This window comes from Leptodactylus fuscus, chromosome 8 (assembly GCF_031893055.1).
Source record: "Leptodactylus fuscus isolate aLepFus1 chromosome 8, aLepFus1.hap2, whole genome shotgun sequence".
Lineage (NCBI taxonomy): Eukaryota > Metazoa > Chordata > Amphibia > Anura > Leptodactylidae > Leptodactylus > Leptodactylus fuscus.
In genome coordinates, this window is record NC_134272.1 from 3,705,536 (window position 1) to 3,726,654 (window position 21,119).

General features: G+C 47.5%; 1 protein-coding gene across 2 annotated transcripts in view; it reads left to right on the top strand.

The window, feature by feature from the left end:
- TRRAP (transformation/transcription domain associated protein) overlaps positions 1 to 21,119 on the top strand; it is an 85,015-nt gene that overhangs the window by 13,621 nt on the left and 50,275 nt on the right. The window contains exons 13-40 of one of the 2 annotated variants that reach the window (XM_075284746.1): positions 4 to 82; positions 879 to 1,113; positions 2,005 to 2,320; positions 2,402 to 2,499; positions 2,898 to 3,092; positions 3,813 to 4,004; positions 4,430 to 4,595; positions 4,668 to 4,924; positions 5,557 to 5,757; positions 6,834 to 6,985; positions 9,245 to 9,444; positions 9,544 to 9,761; positions 9,865 to 10,062; positions 10,408 to 10,668; positions 11,070 to 11,231; positions 11,508 to 11,604; positions 11,984 to 12,105; positions 12,631 to 12,801; positions 14,941 to 15,009; positions 16,703 to 16,723; positions 18,045 to 18,164; positions 18,425 to 18,544; positions 18,901 to 19,071; positions 19,210 to 19,391; positions 19,474 to 19,672; positions 19,935 to 20,063; positions 20,150 to 20,416; positions 20,528 to 20,734. In XM_075284746.1, coding sequence (XP_075140847.1) covers positions 4 to 82; positions 879 to 1,113; positions 2,005 to 2,320; positions 2,402 to 2,499; positions 2,898 to 3,092; positions 3,813 to 4,004; positions 4,430 to 4,595; positions 4,668 to 4,924; positions 5,557 to 5,757; positions 6,834 to 6,985; positions 9,245 to 9,444; positions 9,544 to 9,761; positions 9,865 to 10,062; positions 10,408 to 10,668; positions 11,070 to 11,231; positions 11,508 to 11,604; positions 11,984 to 12,105; positions 12,631 to 12,801; positions 14,941 to 15,009; positions 16,703 to 16,723; positions 18,045 to 18,164; positions 18,425 to 18,544; positions 18,901 to 19,071; positions 19,210 to 19,391; positions 19,474 to 19,672; positions 19,935 to 20,063; positions 20,150 to 20,416; positions 20,528 to 20,734 — 4,805 coding nt within the window. The remainder of the gene's footprint in view (positions 1 to 3; positions 83 to 878; positions 1,114 to 2,004; positions 2,321 to 2,401; positions 2,500 to 2,897; positions 3,093 to 3,812; positions 4,005 to 4,429; positions 4,596 to 4,667; positions 4,925 to 5,556; positions 5,758 to 6,833; positions 6,986 to 9,244; positions 9,445 to 9,543; positions 9,762 to 9,864; positions 10,063 to 10,407; positions 10,669 to 11,069; positions 11,232 to 11,507; positions 11,605 to 11,983; positions 12,106 to 12,630; positions 12,802 to 14,940; positions 15,010 to 16,702; positions 16,724 to 18,044; positions 18,165 to 18,424; positions 18,545 to 18,900; positions 19,072 to 19,209; positions 19,392 to 19,473; positions 19,673 to 19,934; positions 20,064 to 20,149; positions 20,417 to 20,527; positions 20,735 to 21,119) is intronic. The other variant, XM_075284747.1, reaches the window with a different exon arrangement.

Here is a 21,119-nt window from a genome sequence, read left to right on the forward strand (position 1 = left end):
CAGAGTTCATCCCCTGCATGGACAAGTTGTTTGATGAAGCCGTCCTCATCGGCTCTGGGTACACGGCCCGCGAGACGCTCCGGTACGGCACCGACACCATTACTTTAATATATGATTTACAGATCTATAATAGCACCAAGAAATGATTAATGCCTTGTCATCGTAGATGCTCGGGCAGAGGGCATCCCCGGCTTTAGGCGCAATTTCCATCTAAGAGACTTGTAGTTATTTTCAGCAGGGGCTGTTATGTGTATCTGGGAGGTTTCCCCAAATATCGGGTTTAAAGGGGTTATGTGGGAAGAGCATTGACTGCACTGGATAAACCTTATTAATATAGAGGAGGGTCCCCGGAACTGAATGTTAGATTTTGCAGAGTGCGGCGAATGCTCTCTACTAGTCTTCTGCTGCTCTACCCTATTACTCTGCTCTAGTTGCTTTTGCTTAGACTTCATGCACACATCAGGGTTTTGCATTCGAGGGTCGGAACAGATCGGACCCCCCCCCCCCCATAGAGATAAATGCAAAACAAAATGCACTCGAGAGGCATTCTGCTGCAAAATCAGCCCTAGCACGGATCACACCCATTACTGTGGATGTGGTCATAGAGTAGGGAGAAATTGGTCATGTGACAGTCAGAGCATCAGCAGGGAAAGCAGGGTGACGTCCGGCCACCTATTGCACCCCAGGATGCCTTTGGTATATAGAAACACAACCCCTCTTGGAGAATGGGCAGGTATTGGGTATTGCCCAACCAAATCATTTGCTTTGTCCCTTGTAGCACAATTCCCTATACACTGGCATATGTCACCAGCCATCTCATGATCCTGTAGAAGTGTATTAATTAAGGTGCTAGCATTGACTTTTCCTTTAATCTGCAGCCCCCTGGCGTACAGCACACTAGCGGACCTCGTACATCACGTCCGGCAGCATCTCCCATTGAATGACCTGTCGCTTGCAGTTCAGCTCTTTGCCAAAAATATTGATGACGAGTCAATCCCCAGCAGCATCCAGACCATGTCCTGTAAACTTCTGCTCAACCTGGTGGACTGTATCCGCTCCAAAAGTGAGCAGGAAAATGGCAACGGGCGAGACATCCTCATGAGAATGCTGGAGGTAAGGAGCGCTGGGTTCGGAGATGTTCATTCCCATCTATGCGGACATGCTAAGAAAGCACACGATGCTGCAAAGATCAGATAATGGCCGCATTTAAAGGGGAATTTCCTTTTTTTTTTGGAAAGAACACACCTTCAACACTAAAATATAAGCCCTACTGTATCGTGTACTTAAAGGGGTTTTCATACTGATGGCGTATCCACAGTACAAGTCATTAGTATGGGATCTGTCGGGGTCAAGTATTCCTGGACTGTCGCTGTTGCCGTCTCCATTCACGTAAAACCGGTGGAAGAGTGCTCAGTGCTACGCTAGTGTTATGGCGCCGTCAGGATCATTGGGGAGCCCAGCGCTCAGACCCCCCAGTAATACCTTGTGGCCTATCCTAGGAATATCACATCACTTTATGATGGCAGCGTCCCTGCAAAAGGAGTTGGAACAAAGTGTAAAGCTTGTCAGATCCTTGACGTAAGGAGACAGAGCTGCAGGGGGAGGGGCAAAGCTATAGCCTGAACCAATGAGGAGTGAGGGGTGTGTCTCAGACTACCTCACCTTCTCTATAGACATTGTGACTGCTCTGTAGTCACAGGTTTACCCTAATGGGTCTCTGAACACAATAAATAGCAGGTCCTCATCCTATGTAGTCACTGACTTGGGCATCATTTTAAGCTCCGGACTGGACGTGTACCTTTAAGTGTCACCATTTGCAACATACCATGTTATCAGTAGGGATGACGTGACTGTAGGGAATCAGGGACCGCCAGCCAAGGGTGTATATCTACTATTTTTGGACAAGCTCCTCTTCTTCTGCATTCCTTTAATCTACTTTTTAACCCTTAGGTTATATTTTATATTCTCAGAGCTTTTATCGTTTTAACCCTTTTCTCCCTGTAGGTGTTTGTTCTGAAGTTCCACACCATTGCCCGCTACCAGCTATCTGCTATTTTCAAGAAGTGCAAGCCCCAGTCTGAGCTCTGTGCAAGCGATGCCATTCTAGCCAGTGTCCCCGCAGCCGCCCCTGCCAACGCTTTACCCGCTGCCCCTTCCACTCCCCTCACCCAGGTCCCTCTAGTGTTTGATAAGCAAGGAGAGAAAGACAAGGAAGACAAGCAGACCTTCCAAGTGACCGACTGCCGCAGCCTGGTCAAGACGCTGGTGTGCGGAGTGAAGACCATTACCTGGGGGATCACGTCGTGCAAAGCGCCCGGCGGTAATTGGATTTACAGTCCTGTATTATACGGCCAAGACCTTCAGCTTCAGTTTTTTCACCTTTTCTTCTCTTTATTCACAGAAGCTCAGTTTGTCCCTAATAAACAACTGCAACCAAAGGAGACCCAGATTTATATCAAGCTGGTGAAGTACGCTATGCAAGCGTTGGACATTTACCAGGTACGTATAAGGCCCCGCTCACACTACGTGCTCCAGAAGTCGTGACTTCTATTATACTGTGTGGTGTGTGTCTGCCGTTTGTGTTGTGACTCTTGTATTAGGGTGCATTCACACGGAGTAAAATGGAGTGTAATTTGGAGCGTTTACGGAGCGTTTATGTAAACGCTCCGTAAACGCTCCAAATTACACTCCATTTTACTCCGTGTGAATGCACCCTTATACTGTGTTTTATTGCTGCTGCTTGTGTTGTGACTTGTGATTCTATTATACTGTATGTGGTGTATTTCTTGTAAAGTTATCTCCTTACCCACAGTTGGACCATTTGTAGTTGAGATGTCGGATCTCTTTAGCTCTGACCCGTGGATATCCCGCACTTCATGACTATATTTCTTCCCCAGGTCCAGATCGCAGGAAACGGTCAGACTTACATACGTGTAGCCAACTGTCAGACCGTGCGGATGAAGGAGGAGAAGGAGGTCTTGGAGCATTTTGCCGGCGTCTTCACCATGATGAATCCTTTAACCTTTAAGGAGATCTTTCAGACTACGGTTCCTTATATGGTGGAGAGGATCTCCAAAAACTATGCACTCCAGGTGTGTGAATAACCTGACTCCTATTGGTGTTATATATAATACGTGCGTGTCTATATCACGTCTCTATGTATCTCCATTGCTAGGAAGTCTAATCCGACCATCAGGTTCTACAAAATATTCTTGCAGTGTAAAATATGGATCGTCTCCCCATTACAAAAATATTATGGGAAGAATCTGAGACTTGGCGTTCCATCCACTAGTGCACAGGAGGAGGAATCCCCAAATTTAAGAGAAACTGACCTCTTAATATATTTGGCGCGCCTTTGGCCGTGTATATGGCTATGCGCTACAAAAGCAAATCGACCCCTATGGCAAGCAGCGTAGATTTGCTCCATATTTTATGCTACAAGTAAGTAATAGGAGTCTATGACTGCGATTGGTACGTGCACCATAAATGTACTGGCCGCTTCCCTTATATGACCTATAGCGCCTACTACAGGGGAAATGTAACACATGGGACAATAGAAGCTCGTCCATGGCTTTGCTCTTTCTGTGCTATAGAATTTTTTTTGTTGATATTTTTGATCTTTCTTTCCAGAGAGCAGATCACGACGCGTGACACTAATCGGCTTTGATTCCGGTTCAGACCTGCTCCCTGGAAAGCATTATCTTTGCTCTCTCGCTTTTTACGAGGGCTGTAGCCGCGGTAATCGCGGGACACCAGGGAAACTCGTCTTTGTTCAGGAATGTTGAATTTGAATGAATGTCTTGTTTTCTCAGATCGTTGCCAATTCCTTCTTGGCGAACCCCACCACGTCGGCTCTCTTCGCTACCATCCTGGTGGAGTATTTGCTGGAAAGGCTTCCGGAGATGGGCTCCAACGTGGAGCTGTCCAACTTGTACCTCAAGCTGTTCAAGCTGGTGTTTGGCTCCGTTTCCCTGTTTGCTGCAGATAATGAACAAATGCTTAAGGTGAAGAGATGAATCTCCGCGCAGACCGGCCTTTTAATTAAGAATCCTGTTACTGCCATCAGGCCTGTTCGGAATAGTGATTGTGTTTACTTGGGTAGTAGCTGATCTTCATGTAGAGGACAGAGACGCGGCGGGAGGAGGAAGTTGCAAATAAATCAATGCATGGATGAGTAGGGTTTGTCAAGGTTAAAAGGGTACCGATACTAAAATAAGTGATCTGACCTCTGGGACCCGCACCAATCCAGGGATATTTTCCTGTGCAAGGTGCTTGGATTGGATCCGCACCCCCTTATATCTCAATATCATTGGGGCTCCCCTATCCATTATCTATTCCTAATGACGGGTAACACACAGGCCATAGATAGGGTTGTATGATTGAGTCGATCAGTCTTTAGTAACGGTTTTCTGATGTTTCTCTTCTGCAGCCCCATTTGCACAAAATTGTGAACAGCTCGATGGAGCTCGCCCAGACCGCCAAGGAACCCTACAATTACTTCTTGCTGCTGCGGGCTTTATTTAGGTCCATTGGGGGAGGCAGCCATGATCTTCTGTACCAGGAGTTTCTGCCTTTGTTACCGAATCTACTGCAAGGTCAGTCCCTAACCGCATGGGGTTGTTGTTCACACTTATGAACGCAGGTGACCGTTTTTTGTCTCTTTGCAGGATTGAACATGTTACAGAGCGGCTTGCACAAACAACACATGAAGGATCTGTTTGTGGAGCTGTGTCTCACCGTCCCTGTTCGCCTAAGCTCATTGCTGCCGTATCTCCCCATGCTGATGGATCCTCTGGTGTCTGCACTAAATGGCTCCCAGACCTTAGTAAGCCAAGGCCTGCGAACCCTGGAGCTGTGCGTGGACAATCTGCAGCCCGACTTCCTCTACGATCACATCCAGCCTGTCCGTGCCGAGCTCATGCAGGTAATCTTCTAGAACACTAGGGGGCAGCAGAAGTCCACCTCAGCCTTGTCATTCATAGCCGAGCCTTTCTCTGTATCCCCAAGTGCGGCGACATTTCAGACTCGTCTCCTGGGCGACTTTGGTGGCATTTCTGGGCACTTGTTTTCCGATCAACATAAATCGCCATGTAAAATATTTAGAGACAAGACTTGTGAAAAGTAAACTTCTCCAGATACTTTTTCTAATGGGAAATGTGTCGCTTTAAATAGCCGTCGCTCTTCTCAAACATGGCGTCTGTAAAGTTTTGCAGATTTTTTTGTGTTTGGGTATGTTACAAGCTTGTCTGATAATCCTACCGATGGCATAGCTGGTACATTCAGTTGCCTGGGAACTTGTGCACCCTCACGGGTGAAGGGGGGGATGACATGGGACTGAATATCCTCCATGTGACTATAGAGCCAGTGCTCTTGCCTGGCCATCACTTCATTCATTGCCCCAATAGCCAGACCCCCGACCTTCTGTCAGGATATGGGATAAGTGTCTTTAATGGGACATCCCCTTTAAGCAATTCTTCCTCAGTGCCAGGTTGCTGGGGGCCGTTTGTTGCAGTGATATGCAACGTTTTGTGTCCTAACCAATAATCTGCATTCTAGGCTTTGTGGAGGACCCTGCGTAACCCGGCAGAAAGCATCAGCCATGTGGCTTACAGAGTCCTTGGAAAGTTTGGTGGTAGTAATCGGAAAATGCTGAAAGAGTCACAAAAGCTTCAGTATATTGTGACGGAAATCCAGGGGCCGAGCATTACAGTGGAGTTTGCAGACTGCAAGGCATCGCTTCAACTACCAATGGAAAAGGTAATAGATTTACTGCTGCACAACCCTGCGGCCACCCGGGGTCATATACTGTCTGCAGACAGGGGGCAGTGTTTGCATTTATGGGAACTATGGATAAGCCATACGGAGTGTCCCTTTAAATGTTAGCGATCATCTCCAGACAAGTAAAGCGTGCGTTGTCCTTGTGATCTCGGAGCTGCTTTTGTGCGGCGGCCGCTGACAAAGAAAACCAAATGTTAATTTGTGTGGAAATGGAAAGTTTATTTTTTTTAATAATGCAGAAGGTTGTTTGTGTCTGCGCGTGACTACCCTGGAGGCGCACGCTGATATTTTGACTTGTGATCTTTAAAGGTCATTCGCAATTTCCTCTTAATTAAGGTTTAATCGGGTATGAAATTCGTGTAACATCAGGTGAGCGTCTGAACGGCGTATTCCAGGCGCCTTAAGTACGGCTTTATTTCTCTGACCGCTTTGGTTGGGGGATTGGATTTATTCTTTATAGCGTTCGACGATTTGCGAGTGTCCGCGCAGAATGTGAATACAAAATGTAGATGTAAAACACTTCCAAATCTCCGGCTCCCTGTTATACAGCCATAGGGATACATGACACATTTATGGGATGGAGACTCGTTGCCCCTTCTCGCCCAGGTTTTAGTCCTCTCTCGTAGCCAGCCACTACCCTCCCATGTATATGTATAGGGGGTAACTTGCTCTGACCGAAATACCCCTTTAAGACGACACCGTTCCCTCTCCTGATCTACTTTGGGCATTTGAGTCTCTGTTCACATCTGGGTTGGTTCTTGTAGCGGCCAGGTAAGCTCGCAGCATGTCCGCCTACCCGAGGGCTTCCAGTCGTGTCCTTTTGGCATCCGTTGGGCTGATATATAATTACACTTAGCATCACACAAAGGCTGACGGAAGGCTCAATCATGGCGTGAACAGAGCTGAATACTATCTACAAGTCCTTGACTTGTAACATGGGGTCGTTATCTCTGTAGGAAGTTTTAGACGTTCTTGCAATGCAGCAGATTTCCTAGGAGACGCCAGCGGCTCTCTGTATATTTTGGAAGAGGTTTAATCACTGTTTGTCTTTTCAGGCCATCGAGACGGCGTTGGATTGTTTAAAGAGCGCAAACACTGAGCCGTACTATCGCAGACAGGCCTGGGAAGTGATCAAGTGTTTCCTGGTGGCCATGATGAGCCTGGATGATAATAAACATGCCCTATACCAGCTTCTGGCGCATCCCAAGTAAGAGACCAGGGCTTGTCTTTGTCCTTTGATAATTGACTTTCAGGTTTATTTGCAGCAAGGCCATAGAGTCACGATACATCCATATTGTATGGTCTGTGTTACGGCCTCCAATCCTGCCCTGTACTTGGGTCTGATTGAGACAGGGGGCATGCTAAGAATTGGGCTTGGGAAAGTATAAGTGCGGTTCAGTTACAGAGGCCACCCAGCCAGTATCCTGTATTGGTCCGATCCTCTTTAATAGGTGCCGTATACCCCACTGTGCTATATACCATGGCTCTGGCATCTTCACCGTCTTGCATGTGGTTGCGTCACTTAATGCTCAAGGTGAAATCATGCAAGAGAGCAACACGGGAATTGTAATACAGGTCTGATGTGTTTCTATAGCGCCACTCTAGTCAGCTGGTCATGTTATGGTATTGCAGCAGAACCTTATTCGATTGAATGTCAATGGGCTGTGAAGACTGTCTAATGTCATTAAGTTTCCTTAAGATCCTTCTTATCCTCAGACAACCTCTTTAATGGTTGGGTGACTGATGGGCACTTTGTAGTTGGCAAGTCTAGGACAGGGGTGACGCTCCAAACTGCAACTCCCAGCATGCTCCAATCACTTTCATGGAAGCTCCAAGAACAGCAGAGCTGCTATGCATGCTGGGAGTTGTAGTCCCACCACAGCTGAAGTGCCGGAGGCTGCCTAGCCCTGGATATTCCAGATTAAGCATATTCAATGCATTGCCTGGCTCTCCCTCTTATTTTGTGTACGTTCCCTCTCTGCTGTGCTGGGGGGGGATGTCTGTCGGTAATGTCTTTACTGCCAGAGGGGAGACCATCACATTGTAATGCAATTTGCTAGTCAGGAGAAGGATCATGATGTGTAGTGACAGGTACATGGTAGAGGACGCCGCAGTGACGCCTCCACCTGGGGACTGGAGAAGAAGCACAATCTCCATCTGTCGCCACACTAAAGTAAATGTTGGTTAATTAATCACGCCAATAAATCCTCTCTAAGTAACATCACAATCGCTTTAAGGCCGCCCTTAAGGGAGGTGTCGCTGTGGCCGCTGAATAGTCCCTGGAGCTCGGATAAGTAGATACTTTTTTAATGTGAGTTTGTTCTTTAGTTTTTTCCAAAAGTGAATGAGCAGTCCAAGGCGATGCCAAAGCTCTGGTTTTATAGGCTCTGCAGCACAAGTCTTCATTTCTCCTGCATTGGCAGAGGATGCACCACATAAATCGGGTGCACCCTCTGCGGGGTCCTATACCTGCAGCTCATGGCTGGCATAGAGTTCAGGCATCATTTACCCCACCGTACACTGCCTTGGAACCTTGTCATGCCACTTTCCAGGAAAAAAAATTGCAGTCCATGTGTTTTTTAACTCTGTCATGCCACAAATGTAAACTGTTATTAAATGTGGACCCTAATTTATTGGATGGCCGCTGTAAGACCCCGTGCATATGATGATGCGTTTGCAATGGAATGCACTCAGGTCCCATCCTAAAATATGCATTCATGTCCATGGGGGCTTCCAAATCATTCTGTCCCACTGGGATAGGACCTGCTCTATAATAATGTATCAGCAGGCAAATCGGATTGGAAAACACAATGGAATACGCTCAGATGGTATTTGGATGTCACTCCAAGTGAATTCTGCTGCATGGATGCACGCTCTGTTGCATGTCGGGGTCTAATGCTGCATTTCCCCTGGATGATCAGCTGATTGCCCTTAGGGCTGTGTTTTGATAAGACCGCCCCTTTAATAACATAGCGCCATGTGCCGCGCTTTTTGTCTGCATTTATGGCAATGCTTGTGTAGTCCAGTGTCAAGAAGTTCATTGCGGCCTCCCAGCAGGATAATTACCGGGTTCATTGTGTAAATCCTGTACTTACCGAAAGGTCAGGCAGACACGAGGGCGAGCCGTTTAGCTGCTAAAACATTTGTGCTAATCACACCCCGCCATTACCAAATCAATATCAGCCCTCCCCCTGCAAAGGCCAGGTGCTAATAGCCTCCCCCCGCACTCCGACTCACTGGATTTCCCTCGCTGCACCGCTGCCTTTAAATGCTTGCTGTCAGATTGAGCCATCTGTCATGTTTTAGCCTAATAGGTGACAAAAGGAAAACGCGATAGATGAGTCGCATCAGGCCTGTTCCAGTGTGGAAGATGTATGGGCCGGGGTGCCGGGTGATAAACAGAATTTATGGCTTCCAGCGCCGTCGCTAATGCTTGTTTTTCTCCTTTGTTTTTTACCCCCCACAGCTTTACAGAAAAATCCATCCCCAGTGTCATCATCTCACATCGCTACAAGGCCCAGGACACCCCGGCCCGCAAGACCTTTGAGCAGGCCCTAACTGGAGCCTTCATGTCCGCCGTCATCAAGGACCTGAGACCCAGCGCCCTGCCGTTCGTTGCTAGCCTGATCCGCCATTACACCATGGTAGCTGTGGCCCAGCAGTGCGGTACGTCCATCCTGCCCCTCTCATCTGATGTTTTTAAACAGCAAGCGATTTTTCTAGAACTTTTAAAGTGATTGTGCTTTTTTTTTCTTTTACATCCAGGCCCGTTCCTATTACAATGCTACCAGGTTGGCAGCCAGCCCAGCACGGCCATGTTCCACAGCGAAGAGAATGGATCTAAGGGCATGGATCCTCTTGTGCTGATCGATGCCATAGCCATCTGCATGGCCTACGAGGAGAAGGAGCTGTGTAAGATCGGAGAGGTGGCGCTGGCCGTGATATTCGATGTCGCCAGTATTATCCTCGGATCCAAAGAAAGGGTAACAGCACTGTTCTATTTCTCCTTGTCCTATGAGATCACCGATCCTTTCTAGTTGGCACATTATATGGGAATTGAGTTCACTCTATATTTTTCTCTTCCAGGCATGCCAGCTTCCATTGTTCTCTTACATTGTGGAACGTTTGTGTGCATGCTGCTATGAACAAGCCTGGTACGCAAAGCTTGGCGGAGTGGTTTCCATTAAGTTCCTCATGGAGCGCCTTCCTCTGATCTGGGTGCTGCAGAATCAGCAGACCTTTCTGAAAGCCCTTCTTTTCGTCATGATGGACTTGACCGGAGAGGTATTTAATATCTGCAGATTTTGGCTTGTGCCGTTTGTCCTTGACAGTCATATGAAATAAATCTCCAACCGGTGGAGCTCTGGTGCTTGCAAAACTACAACTCCCAGCATCCCCTTACACTGTGTAGCACGGCCAGTTGCAAGCTGTGTTTCTGAAATGACTGGAGAGCCAAAGGTTGCATTGCAGTGTAGTTGGAGGGGTCTCATTTGTACACCCAGGGCGTGTTTCTTGCAGGTTTCCATCTCTGTGCTCACAAACTTCTGTGCGGTTCCGAATCCTTTAGTTCTATACCTTGACACTTGTCTATCCTGTGGTTTCTTACAATGTCGCTGTGCTATTTCTTAGGTTTCTAATGGAGCAGTTGCTATGGCAAAGACAACTCTGGAGCAACTTTTGATCAGATGTGCGACCCCACTAAAGGATGAGGAGAAGGCAGAAGAGATAGTGAGCGCCCAAGAAAAGTCCTTCCACCTGGTGACCCATGACCTCGTGCGCGAAGTGACATCACCCAACCCGACTGTGAGGAAGCAAGCCATGCACTCGCTGCAAGTCCTGGCCCAAGTCACTGGCAAAGGTGTCACCATGATCATGGAGCCCCATAAAGAGGTGACCTGCTGCTCTTATAATATGTCTTTCAGTTTTGTGGCTGTTGGAGTGAGCAGAATGTTTTTCCCTAAAGGGATTGGGGATAAGTGTCCCATCACTGGGGGCTCCGACACCAGTATGTCCCAGTAAGCCTCCTTGTGGATGGAAGGCCAGTGCACTTGTGTGGTTATCGCTCCCTTCACTTCTATGGCACAACGTTGGAGATTACAGTCTGGGTAGCCGCATAGAAGTGAATGGAGTGCTGGTCACACTGATGCTCCATTCTCAAGGAGGCCTTAGGGGGACTTTCAGACACTTATCTCCTTGTCTTGTGGATTTTCTGGTATAGCCAATGTGTTCGGACTTTTCTATGACTGGGATAAGATGAGACATGGTTGGATTTCCTTTTACATCCCTTATAGGTATTACAAGACATGGTTCCTCCTAAGAAGCATCTGCTGCGTCACCAACCAGCGAACGCCCAGATCGGCCTTATGGAGGGAAACACCTTCTGCACCACGCTGCAGCCCCGGCTGTTCACCATGGACCTCAATGTCGTAGAACACAAAGTCTTTTACTCCGAGGTAAAGATCCGATCTATTGACTTCTGCTGCTTTTTGTCTTTTCTTTCTCTCCATTTTTGGAGTCTTTGCTTCCCCATGCCACTTGTGGCCAGGCCTGGGTGATCGTGGTCTCATCTTCCATTCACTGTCAGCAGTCGCAGATCTTAGGAGCTGAGATTTGCAGAACTTTCCCGCAGAGATTCTTTGGTTTTCAGGCGGTTTATTCTGTGCATACAGCTTTGCTTTGTAGTTTTTCCCTCGATATTACTTTCCTTTCTTCGTTCTTTTTTGTTTTAGCTCCTGAACTTGTGTGAAGCAGAAGACGCGACGCTCATGAAGCTGCCCTGCTATAAAAGCCTTTCTTCTCTCGTGCCGCTGAGGATTGCTGCTTTAAGTAAGTCTCATTTATTTCGTTGCGTCTTCCTAGAAAATTCTGGACTTCACCATTAATGTATTACTATGAGTATCTCCTCTGTGTGTTGTATATGGCGAGTGCTGTTAGTGCAGCGCGGGGTTCGGGGTTCCCATCCTCTAAGAGCCCCATGGGTATACAGCTTGTATGTTTGCCCTGTTTGCTATGGGTATCCCCTGGGTGCTTTGGTTTAACCCCCACCCCATAGAACTACTGATAGGTTAATTTGGAAGGGGCATAGAGACCAATATGATGGCTGACCATCTCAGTGCTGCAGACTGGAGTGGATGGTCGGACGTCCCCTTTACAATAATGTTTTCCATGCAATATATCTTTTTATATCCATATTCTATCTGAACAGATGCCTTGGCCGCCTGCAACTATTTGCCACAGTCGAGAGAGAAAATCATCGCCGCCCTGTTCAAGGCCCTCAACTCCACAAACCACGAGCTCCAAGAGGCCGGAGAGGCTTGTATGAGGAAGGTGAGGCCATGGCTGATGTGTCTGCTTTCATCTACGGCCTTACAATACATGCTTAAGAGCCGTGCATGCTTATTATGCTGCACCAAGCTGACTACAGGGATAGACCGGAGATATGACATGTGCCGAGGATTAATGGCGTCTCTCCAACAATAGCCCGGAGAGCTGTCAGGTTGTCATGGAGATCCCAGGGAAGAAATAATCCAGCCGGGCCGAGGTCATCAAAATGTGGAAGTGAAGAAGCTGCATGGCAATGCATCGCAGTAATCTGCCATATAGGAATATCATGGCCGTGTCTAATAATCTGATATATAGAAGGCCGTGTGTGGGGGGACGTACAGCTCTAGCTATAGGGGGCACCCGCTGCAATAAATGGGTTATACCAGGAAAAACCGTCTTGTTATGAGCCAAATAACCCGACTATAGTCTAGGCCCAAAGAGTTACCTGACTAAATGGCCAATGTTGCCTAATGACCCCCTTACAATATATACCCCAGACCCCCTGATGATTTGTATGTTTCTGTCTAGTTTTTGGAAGGAGCTACTATAGAAGTGGACCAGATCCATACGCACATGCGGCCTCTTCTGATGATGCTCGGAGACTATCGCAGCCTGACCCTCAATGTCGTCAATCGTCTGACGTCTGTGACCCGGCTCTTCCCCAACTCCTTCAATGATAAGTTCTGTGATCAGATGATGGTAAGAGCCGTATAGGGCACATTCACTATGGTATAGGGCACATTCACTATGGTATAGGGCACATTCACTATGGTATAGGGCACATTCACTATGGTATAGGGCACATTCACTATGGTATAGGGCACATTCACTATGGTATAGGGCATATTCACTATGGTATAGGGCACATTCACTATGGTATAGGGCATATTCACTATGGTATAGGGCATATTCACTATGGTATAGGGCACATTCACTATGGTATAGGGCATATTCACTATGGTATAGGGCATATTCACTATGGTATAGGGCACACTCACTATGGTATAGGGCACATTCACTGTGGTATAGGGCATATTCACTATGGTATAGGGCACATTCACTATGGTATAGGGCACATTCACTGTGGTATAGGGCATATTCACTATGGTATAGGGCACATTCACTATGGTATAGGGCACATTCACTATGGTATAGGGCATATTCACTATGGTATAGGGCACATTCACTATGGTATAGGGCATATTCACTATGGTATAGGGCACATTCACTATGGTATAGGGCATATTCACTATGGTATAGGGCATATTCACTATGGTATAGGGCACACTCACTATGGTATAGGGCACATTCACTGTGGTATAGGGCATATTCACTATGGTATAGGGCACATTCACTATGGTATAGGGCACACTCACTATGGTATAGGGCACATTCACTATGGTATAGGGCATATTCACTATGGTATAGGGCACATTCACTATGGTATAGGGCATATTCACTATGGTATAGGGCACATTCACTATGGTATAGGGCACATTCACTATGGTATAGGGCACATTCACTATGGTATAGGGCACATTCACTATGGTATAGGGCACATTCACTATGGTATAGGGCACATTCACTATGGTATAGGGCACATTCACTATGGTATAGGGCACATTCACTGTGGTATAGGGCATATTCACCGTGGTATAGGGCACACTCACCATGGTATAGGGCACATTCACCATGGTATAGGGCACATTCACTATGGTATAGGGCACATTCACTATGGTATAGGGCACATTCACTATGGTATAGGGCATATTCACTGTGGTATAGGGCACATTCACCGTGGTATAGGGTACATTCACCGTGGTATAGGGCACATTCACCGTGGTATAGGGCACATTCACCGTGGTATAGGGCACATTCACCGTGGTATAGGGCACATTCACCGTGGTATAGGGCACATTCACCGTGGTATAGGGCACATTCACCGTGGTATAGGGCACATTCACCGTGGTATAGGGCACATTCACCGTGGTATAGGGCACATTCACCGTGGTATAGGGCACATTCACTATGGTATAGGACACAGTCACCGTGGTATAGGGCACATTCACCAGGGTATAGGGCACATTCACCATGGTATAGGGCACATTCACACATTCTCAGTGGAGAACGTCTTTAATCCATGTGCCTATCCAAAGTCGGGCAGGCTGTAACTCTGCAGCAGAGATCCAAGGATCCACATCATCTGAATAAGGTCCCATTCACACGGCCAAGCTGGGGCTGAGTTGATGATGCTCGGAGTGACCCACAATTGACATCTGAGTGCATTCACGTGTATGGGGCTGCCGGTCTTTTTCGTTTTGATGATGCAGATGATTATAGGGCAGGTCCGACCTTGTTACATGTCATTAGCAAAGATCAGACCACCCCATTGATGCATCATGGAATCCATTTGAACGTCACTTGTGGGTCACTCCGGGTGTCATCCGACTGCAGCCTCGGCCCCACATTAGGCGCAAACGCAATCGTGTGTATGGGGCCTAAACATGGCAAATAAGTAACAAAGAGAATATTTGTTGGTTTTTGTTCTGGTCGCCATCTTTGGACCCTCATTTAAGCACCTACAACACCTGCACTGATAGAATCCCGCTGCTACAGCTCCCCCTATGGGGCCATTATGAGATTACACGCCCCTGGATGTCTGACGTCCCTGTCTATTGTATGACATAAGTAATCTGTCCATGTTATTCGGTCTGGGGGTCACTGCTTGAGGATAACATCTAATAAAAGAAAATTCAAGACTCCTTGAAGAGTTCTCATGTAACAATACAGATCCTCGACTGTTCCTATAATCTATTGAATTGTCTATTGTCCCTATAGCAACACTTGCGCAAGTGGATGGAAGTTGTAGTCATCACCCACAAAGGAGGACAGAGAAGCGAAGGCAATGTAAGTCCAGTTCACACGCAACGTCTTGTGCAGGTTTTTGTTCCTTCTTCACCATTGTCTGCATTAATATGACACAACTTATTGGTGATCCAATTAGACCTGGTAGATGCCCCCTAGACGGGCGCGCAGTCTCTGCCCAGGGGGAATTGCAATAAATGTCTCATTGATTTTTGTGACACTGGACGTTCAGTCTGCGGCGCGGGGATCAGAGGGATGAATGGCGGTGCCCGTAGAGATGGCTCTCCTGTGTCCCTGTATGGACTGTCTCTGGTCTCTTGTATTCTGTGCTGTCTGTCTTGCTCCTTGACGTGATGGGGGTCTTAGTCCTCTAGGCTTAGGGTTTATGGGGGTCTGTCATGATATCCTGTTTATTGTGGTATATTTGTCACTGTCCTCCATGCACTCATGTACATGTACATGGAGTAGTAATGTATATACTCGTTAGGTTACTTTCATCTGGAGTCTGCTGTAGGTTCAGGAGTCTCCCAAGTATAAGCGAATGTCTCCCAGGGAAGGACAGGACCCGGCCCGTGTGGGATAAGTGGTGGCTGTTCCGGGCACTTAGCGCCACTTATCCCAGGTGGAGTCTACAGAACAAGTTTCCCTTCACAGCTGAGGGGCTGGGGGATCCAGTAGATTAGCGGGGGGGATTCAGTAGATTACCAGAGGATCCCGGTGCTACCCAGCTTTCTATGATTGGCGTGAGGCTACTTGATGCTGGATTATTCTGGGCCTATATCTGGGCATTTTCTATTAGATTAAGGTGCTGATCGTCCCGGTCGGTGGATGTGATGATCTCGTCCTTCATTGTCTAGACATATAAAGATCATGTTCCTCATTCACACAACCAGTGTGGAGCTCAGTCCTATTCAAGTTAATGGGTCTGAGCTGCAATACCAAGTACAGCCACTCCACAGCGTAGGGCACTGTGCTCTGTAAGCGATGAATATTCTGTAGCTCACAGAGAGGTGACTGGTCCTATATCACAGAGCTCAGCTTCTCTCCTCTATCCTATACCCCTATATATCACACAGCTCAGCTTCTCTCCTCTATCATATAACCTTATATATCACACAGCTCAGCTTCTCTCCTCTATCCTATACCCCTATATATCACACAGCTCAGCTTCTCTCCTCTATCCTATACCCCTATATATTACACAGCTCAGCTTCTCTCCTCTATCCTATACCCCTATATATCACACAGCTCAGCTTCTCTCCTCTATCCTATACCCCTATATATCACACAGCTCAGCTTCTCTCCTCTATCATATACCCCTATATATCACACAGCTCGGCTTCTCTCCTCTATCATATACCCTTATATATCACACAGCTCAGCTTCTCTCCTCTATCCTATACCCCTATATATCACACAGCTCAGCTTCTCTCCTCTATCCTATACCCCTATATATCACACAGCTCAGCTTCTCTTCTCTATCCTATACCCCTATATATCACACAGCTCAGCTTCTCTCCTCTATCCTATACCCCTATATATCACACAGCTCAGCTTCTCTCCTCTATCCTATATATCACACAGCTCAGCTTCTCTCCTCTATCCTATACCTATATCCTCTATCCTAAAAGTGGTGGCACAAAAGTTCATTAAACTCCATGTACAGAAAAGTACAAAAGCTCCTCTTGGTCCTCCCGCTCCTCAGATTCTCACTTTCCTCTTTTTTTCGGTCCAGCCTGCCGTGGAAGGGGTAGAGGTGAGAGTTGGAGTTGTCGAGAAGTTGTTGTTGTCCTGGTCTCTTGTATATTTTCTTTGCCAAAAACCAAAATAAAAAGTAATCCTCAGACCTGTCCTGGCACCCCGGCGCCCATGCCTGTGACCCCTCCGCCCCATGGGGTGGTCTGCCGGGTGCCTGAGGATAGATGTGAGGAGCCGCAGATTATCTGGTGTAAGAGGTTTTGTGCTTTTGTACCTTCCAGTGTCGTGTGCCGTTGTCTCTATGTCTGTCTGTGGCGCCGTGCTCTGGACAGTAACCGCTGCATGGCTTATCTGTATGGTAGGACGCCAGATGACCGATCCTCTACTCGGTGTAACCTCAATTCCTGCAAACTTATGTGTAGTTATATCAAGATCTCTGCTGGCTGTCAGTGACCTTATTCCACCTATGCCATGATACCTGTACCGATGGTGTTTGGGCAGAGGCTCCTTGTCAGGGAATAGTTAGCACCGCGGCCCCAGCTATATACAGTGGATGGAGCCTGGTCCTCTATTTGGATAGGAGCAGAGCTGCTTCTGAGGCAGCGGCGTTCAGCCCACCCCGGGGTCCTCTGCACCCCCGATCTCACCCCCGGGTCCCTCTGCTCTCCACTCCCCAATCTCAGATATAGGAGGGCTAGCATTACTATAGTAATGGCCAGAACCCCTCAGTCCATCATCCATGATCCCCAGACCGGGTCAGTAAATTATTGCTCCCTGGACGACCCCGGTACAGGCTTACTTCTGTCTCACAAAGTGATGGGATATTACTAGCGTACGCCATTACTTTATGATGATCAATCCCCTTAATTAAAGGGGCAAGTTATGCGCACGTCTATAGGCTAGGACAGGGTCAGCAACGTCCAGGACACCAGCTCTTGTGTAACCTTTATGGGAGGTCGAGGAACAACCAAGCGAGCGTGCATGCTGGGAATTGTAGTCCCCATGTTAAGGGGCGACTTGTAGATTGTGTCGGGTGGCAAGTACGCTTAACCCTCGCCCTAATTCATCTGGGAGATTCCACGCCAGGGTTTTTAGCTTGTGTGCCCCTCCCCCCCCCCTTTATTATCTCGGTCACCGTTCATGCAATTTTGCCATGTTTTCGGATAATATCCAGCTCCCTCAGCGCCAGGACTGTTTAGCAAAATCCAATTTTGGGCAGTAGAAAATCTATATCCCCTTATCCCAGCATCAGCCGCGAGATTTTGTGAAAAGAATAGAACATCCAGAGCCGAGGGGTTTGCATGAGCAGAGCGGCCGCCGGTCTCTCCAGGTCCCTGACGATTACCCTGGTGACTTTATGTCCCGTTCTTTTCTTATAGGAAATGAAGATTTGTTCTGCAATTATTAATCTCTTTCACCTGATTCCGGCGGCTCCTCAGACCTTGGTGAAGCCATTACTGGAGGTGGTGATGAAAACCGAGCGAGCCATGCTCATCGAGGTAACGTCTGCGCTTGTACTGCGCTGGAACTTCTTGTATTGGGAAATGTCTTAAGAAGCCCTAAACTGCTGAAGGTGCTGATGAAGTAGGGCGGTCTTTAGATCTGACCCCGACTCTGCATTGCTAGGCCGCGTGTGGACACAATAGAGAGCAGGGGACACAAGATGGCGACGGCCATGCACTTTTGTTTTTCTTTTAAGGTTTGCCAGTGAATGTATATATGACATCGGTTATTATAACACCCATCTGCTTATCCGTAGGCTGGAAGTCCTTTCAGGGAGCCTTTGATAAAATTTTTAACCCGTCACCCATCTCAGACCGTGGAGCTGTTCATGATGGAAGCCACGCTGAACGATCCTCAATGGAGTCGAATGTTCATGGTAAGATTTATTGCGCCTTGTATTGTGTATAGCCAATCCCCTGTTTAGGGTTGTCCAAGACGCCGAGTGTATTGGATGCTGATGACCTATCCACACAATTGGGAATCCGTATTGGTGAGGTCTGGCGCATAGACCCTGCAGCAGGACATCAGCAGATCCGGTGCCGGAACGGTATACCGTGTATTGGGTTGAAACCGCAACTCTGCTGCCATTCACTGATATAGAGCAGCTGATAGGTGCGGGGTCCAGACGGGGAGGTTGTCCGTATCCGAAACACTTGTGGTTTACAGCCAGTGCCAGGTTCACTCTCTGTAATCTCTGTATATCATCATGTGTATATATATTTTTATTTCCAGAGCTTTTTAAAACACAAGGACGCCAAACCTCTAAGAGACGTCCTGGCTGCTAACCCGAACCGTTTCATCACCCTGCTGCTGCCCGGAGTGACACAGAGCACGGTGCGGCCGGGGTCCCCCAGCACTAGCACCTCCACCATGCGGCTTGATCTGCAGTTCCAGGCTATAAAGGTAATTCTCCATGTTGTAGGTCGGCTCCACAGTTATGTCCATGTATCTCACCGATTCCTGGATCTTTCCATATGTTCTCATTACTTCTGCTGTAGTAGCCAATGTCTTCACCTCCCATCTCAATGTCGTCTTTTCCAGATCATCAGCATTATAGTGAAGAACGATGAGAACTGGCTGGCCAACCAACATTCCCTGGTCAGCCACTTAAGACGCGTCTGGGTCAGCGATACTTTCCAGGAACGTCATCGGAAGGACAATATGGTGGCAACCAACTGGAAAGAGCCCAAGCTCCTGGCCTTCTGTCTCCTCAACTACTGCAAGTGCGTGTTACAGGCGTGTGGTCGAGGGGGCGTCACAAACCATCGTCAAGGCTCTGATCTTATTTCTTCTTTATTTTTTTAGGCGCAATTTTGGGGACATTGAATTACTCTTCCAGCTGCTTCGCGCCTTTACCGGCCGCTTTCTGTGTAACATGACTTTCCTCAAGGAATACATGGAGGAAGAGATTCCGAAGACCTACAGTATTGCCCAGAAGAGGGCGCTCTTCTTCAGATTTGTGGAATTTAGCGATTCTAACTTTGGAGATGAGCTGAAGGCCAAGGTGATTGTTACACGGAGTGCAGACGCACCGACCCTTCCTGTCTTACTACCTATAGTATAAACCCTCATACTTGTCACATAGTGGGCAGAGTCCCCCGATATTGCCCTAACGTGCACGGCCATCTTGCCTTTAACTCTCTCTGCTGATCTTCCATTCCTGGAGACTTCTGTCTTGCAGCCTGTTGTTTGGGTGTTTGTCTTATTGGCTTTGTAACCCTGTTATCTTGTAATTTTCTTAATCTATATCCGATTCTTTTCTTTAGGTTTTGCAACATATTCTGAATCCAGCATTTTTGTACAGCTTTGAAAAGAATGAAGGGGAGCAGCTCTTAGGACCCCCAAACCCTGAAGGGGACAATCAAGAAAGCATCACCAGCGTCTTTATTACCAAGGTAGGGGCTGCTTATTTGCTTTAAGGGGGTCCTTGTCAAACACCATCTACGGGTCTGTGACCTCTATTTGCTTTGTCTCTTTACAGGTGTTAGACCCTGAGAAACAGACGGACATGTTGGACTCGCTCAGGATTTACCTTTTGCAGTTTGCGACCCTTCTGGTTGAGCACGCTCCGCATCACATCCATGATAACAACAAAAACCGCAACAGCAAACTGAGACGTCTCATGACGTTTGCCTGGCCGTGCCTGCTTTCTAAAGCCTGTGTGGACCCTGCCTGCAAGTACAGCGGTCACCTGCTCCTGGCTCATATTATATCCAAATTTGCCATTCACAAGAAGATTGTTTTACAGGTGACGCAGCTTTTGAGCTTTTTCCCTCCTCCTTTTCTGTTCTATATTCTAAGCCTCAGTGCAGACTCTTATTAAATGTCTTCTAAATAAATTTTTTTTCTTGTTTCCCAGGTCTTTCACAGTTTGCTAAAAGCTCATGCGATGGAAGCTCGAGCCATTGTGCGCCAAGCCATGGCTATCCTTACACCTGCTGTGCCTGCACGGATGGAAGATGGCCACCAGATGCTGACACATTGGACACGGAAAATAATTGTAGAGGAAGGTCACACCGTGCCACAACTCGTCCATATCCTGCATTTAATAGTGCAGCACTTTAAGGTTTGTGCCATATTAAGACTGTCCCAAAATAGCAACTTATCACCTACCCACAGGATTGCTGGGGGTCCAACTACTCAGACCCTAACTGGGGTCCCATGACCTGTGTGAATGGAGATTGCAGACTCCAGTGCTTGGCTCATAGACTGAATGGAGCAGTGACCTTTCCACTGAGTCTAAGGAGCCATCTTCTTATGATTGGTTGGGTCCCAGTGCTAGGACCCCCAGATATTAGTCGCTTCCAGTTGGTTGAGCTTAAATTGTCTTCAGTTTCTAAATGGATCAATGGATTTCAGATACGCTGGGAAAGCCAAGTTCTCCCGGGGTGGCAGTTGTGCATTTAGACTAGTGGCCTCCAAGATGGGGCTTTATAACTTTTGTAAGACGA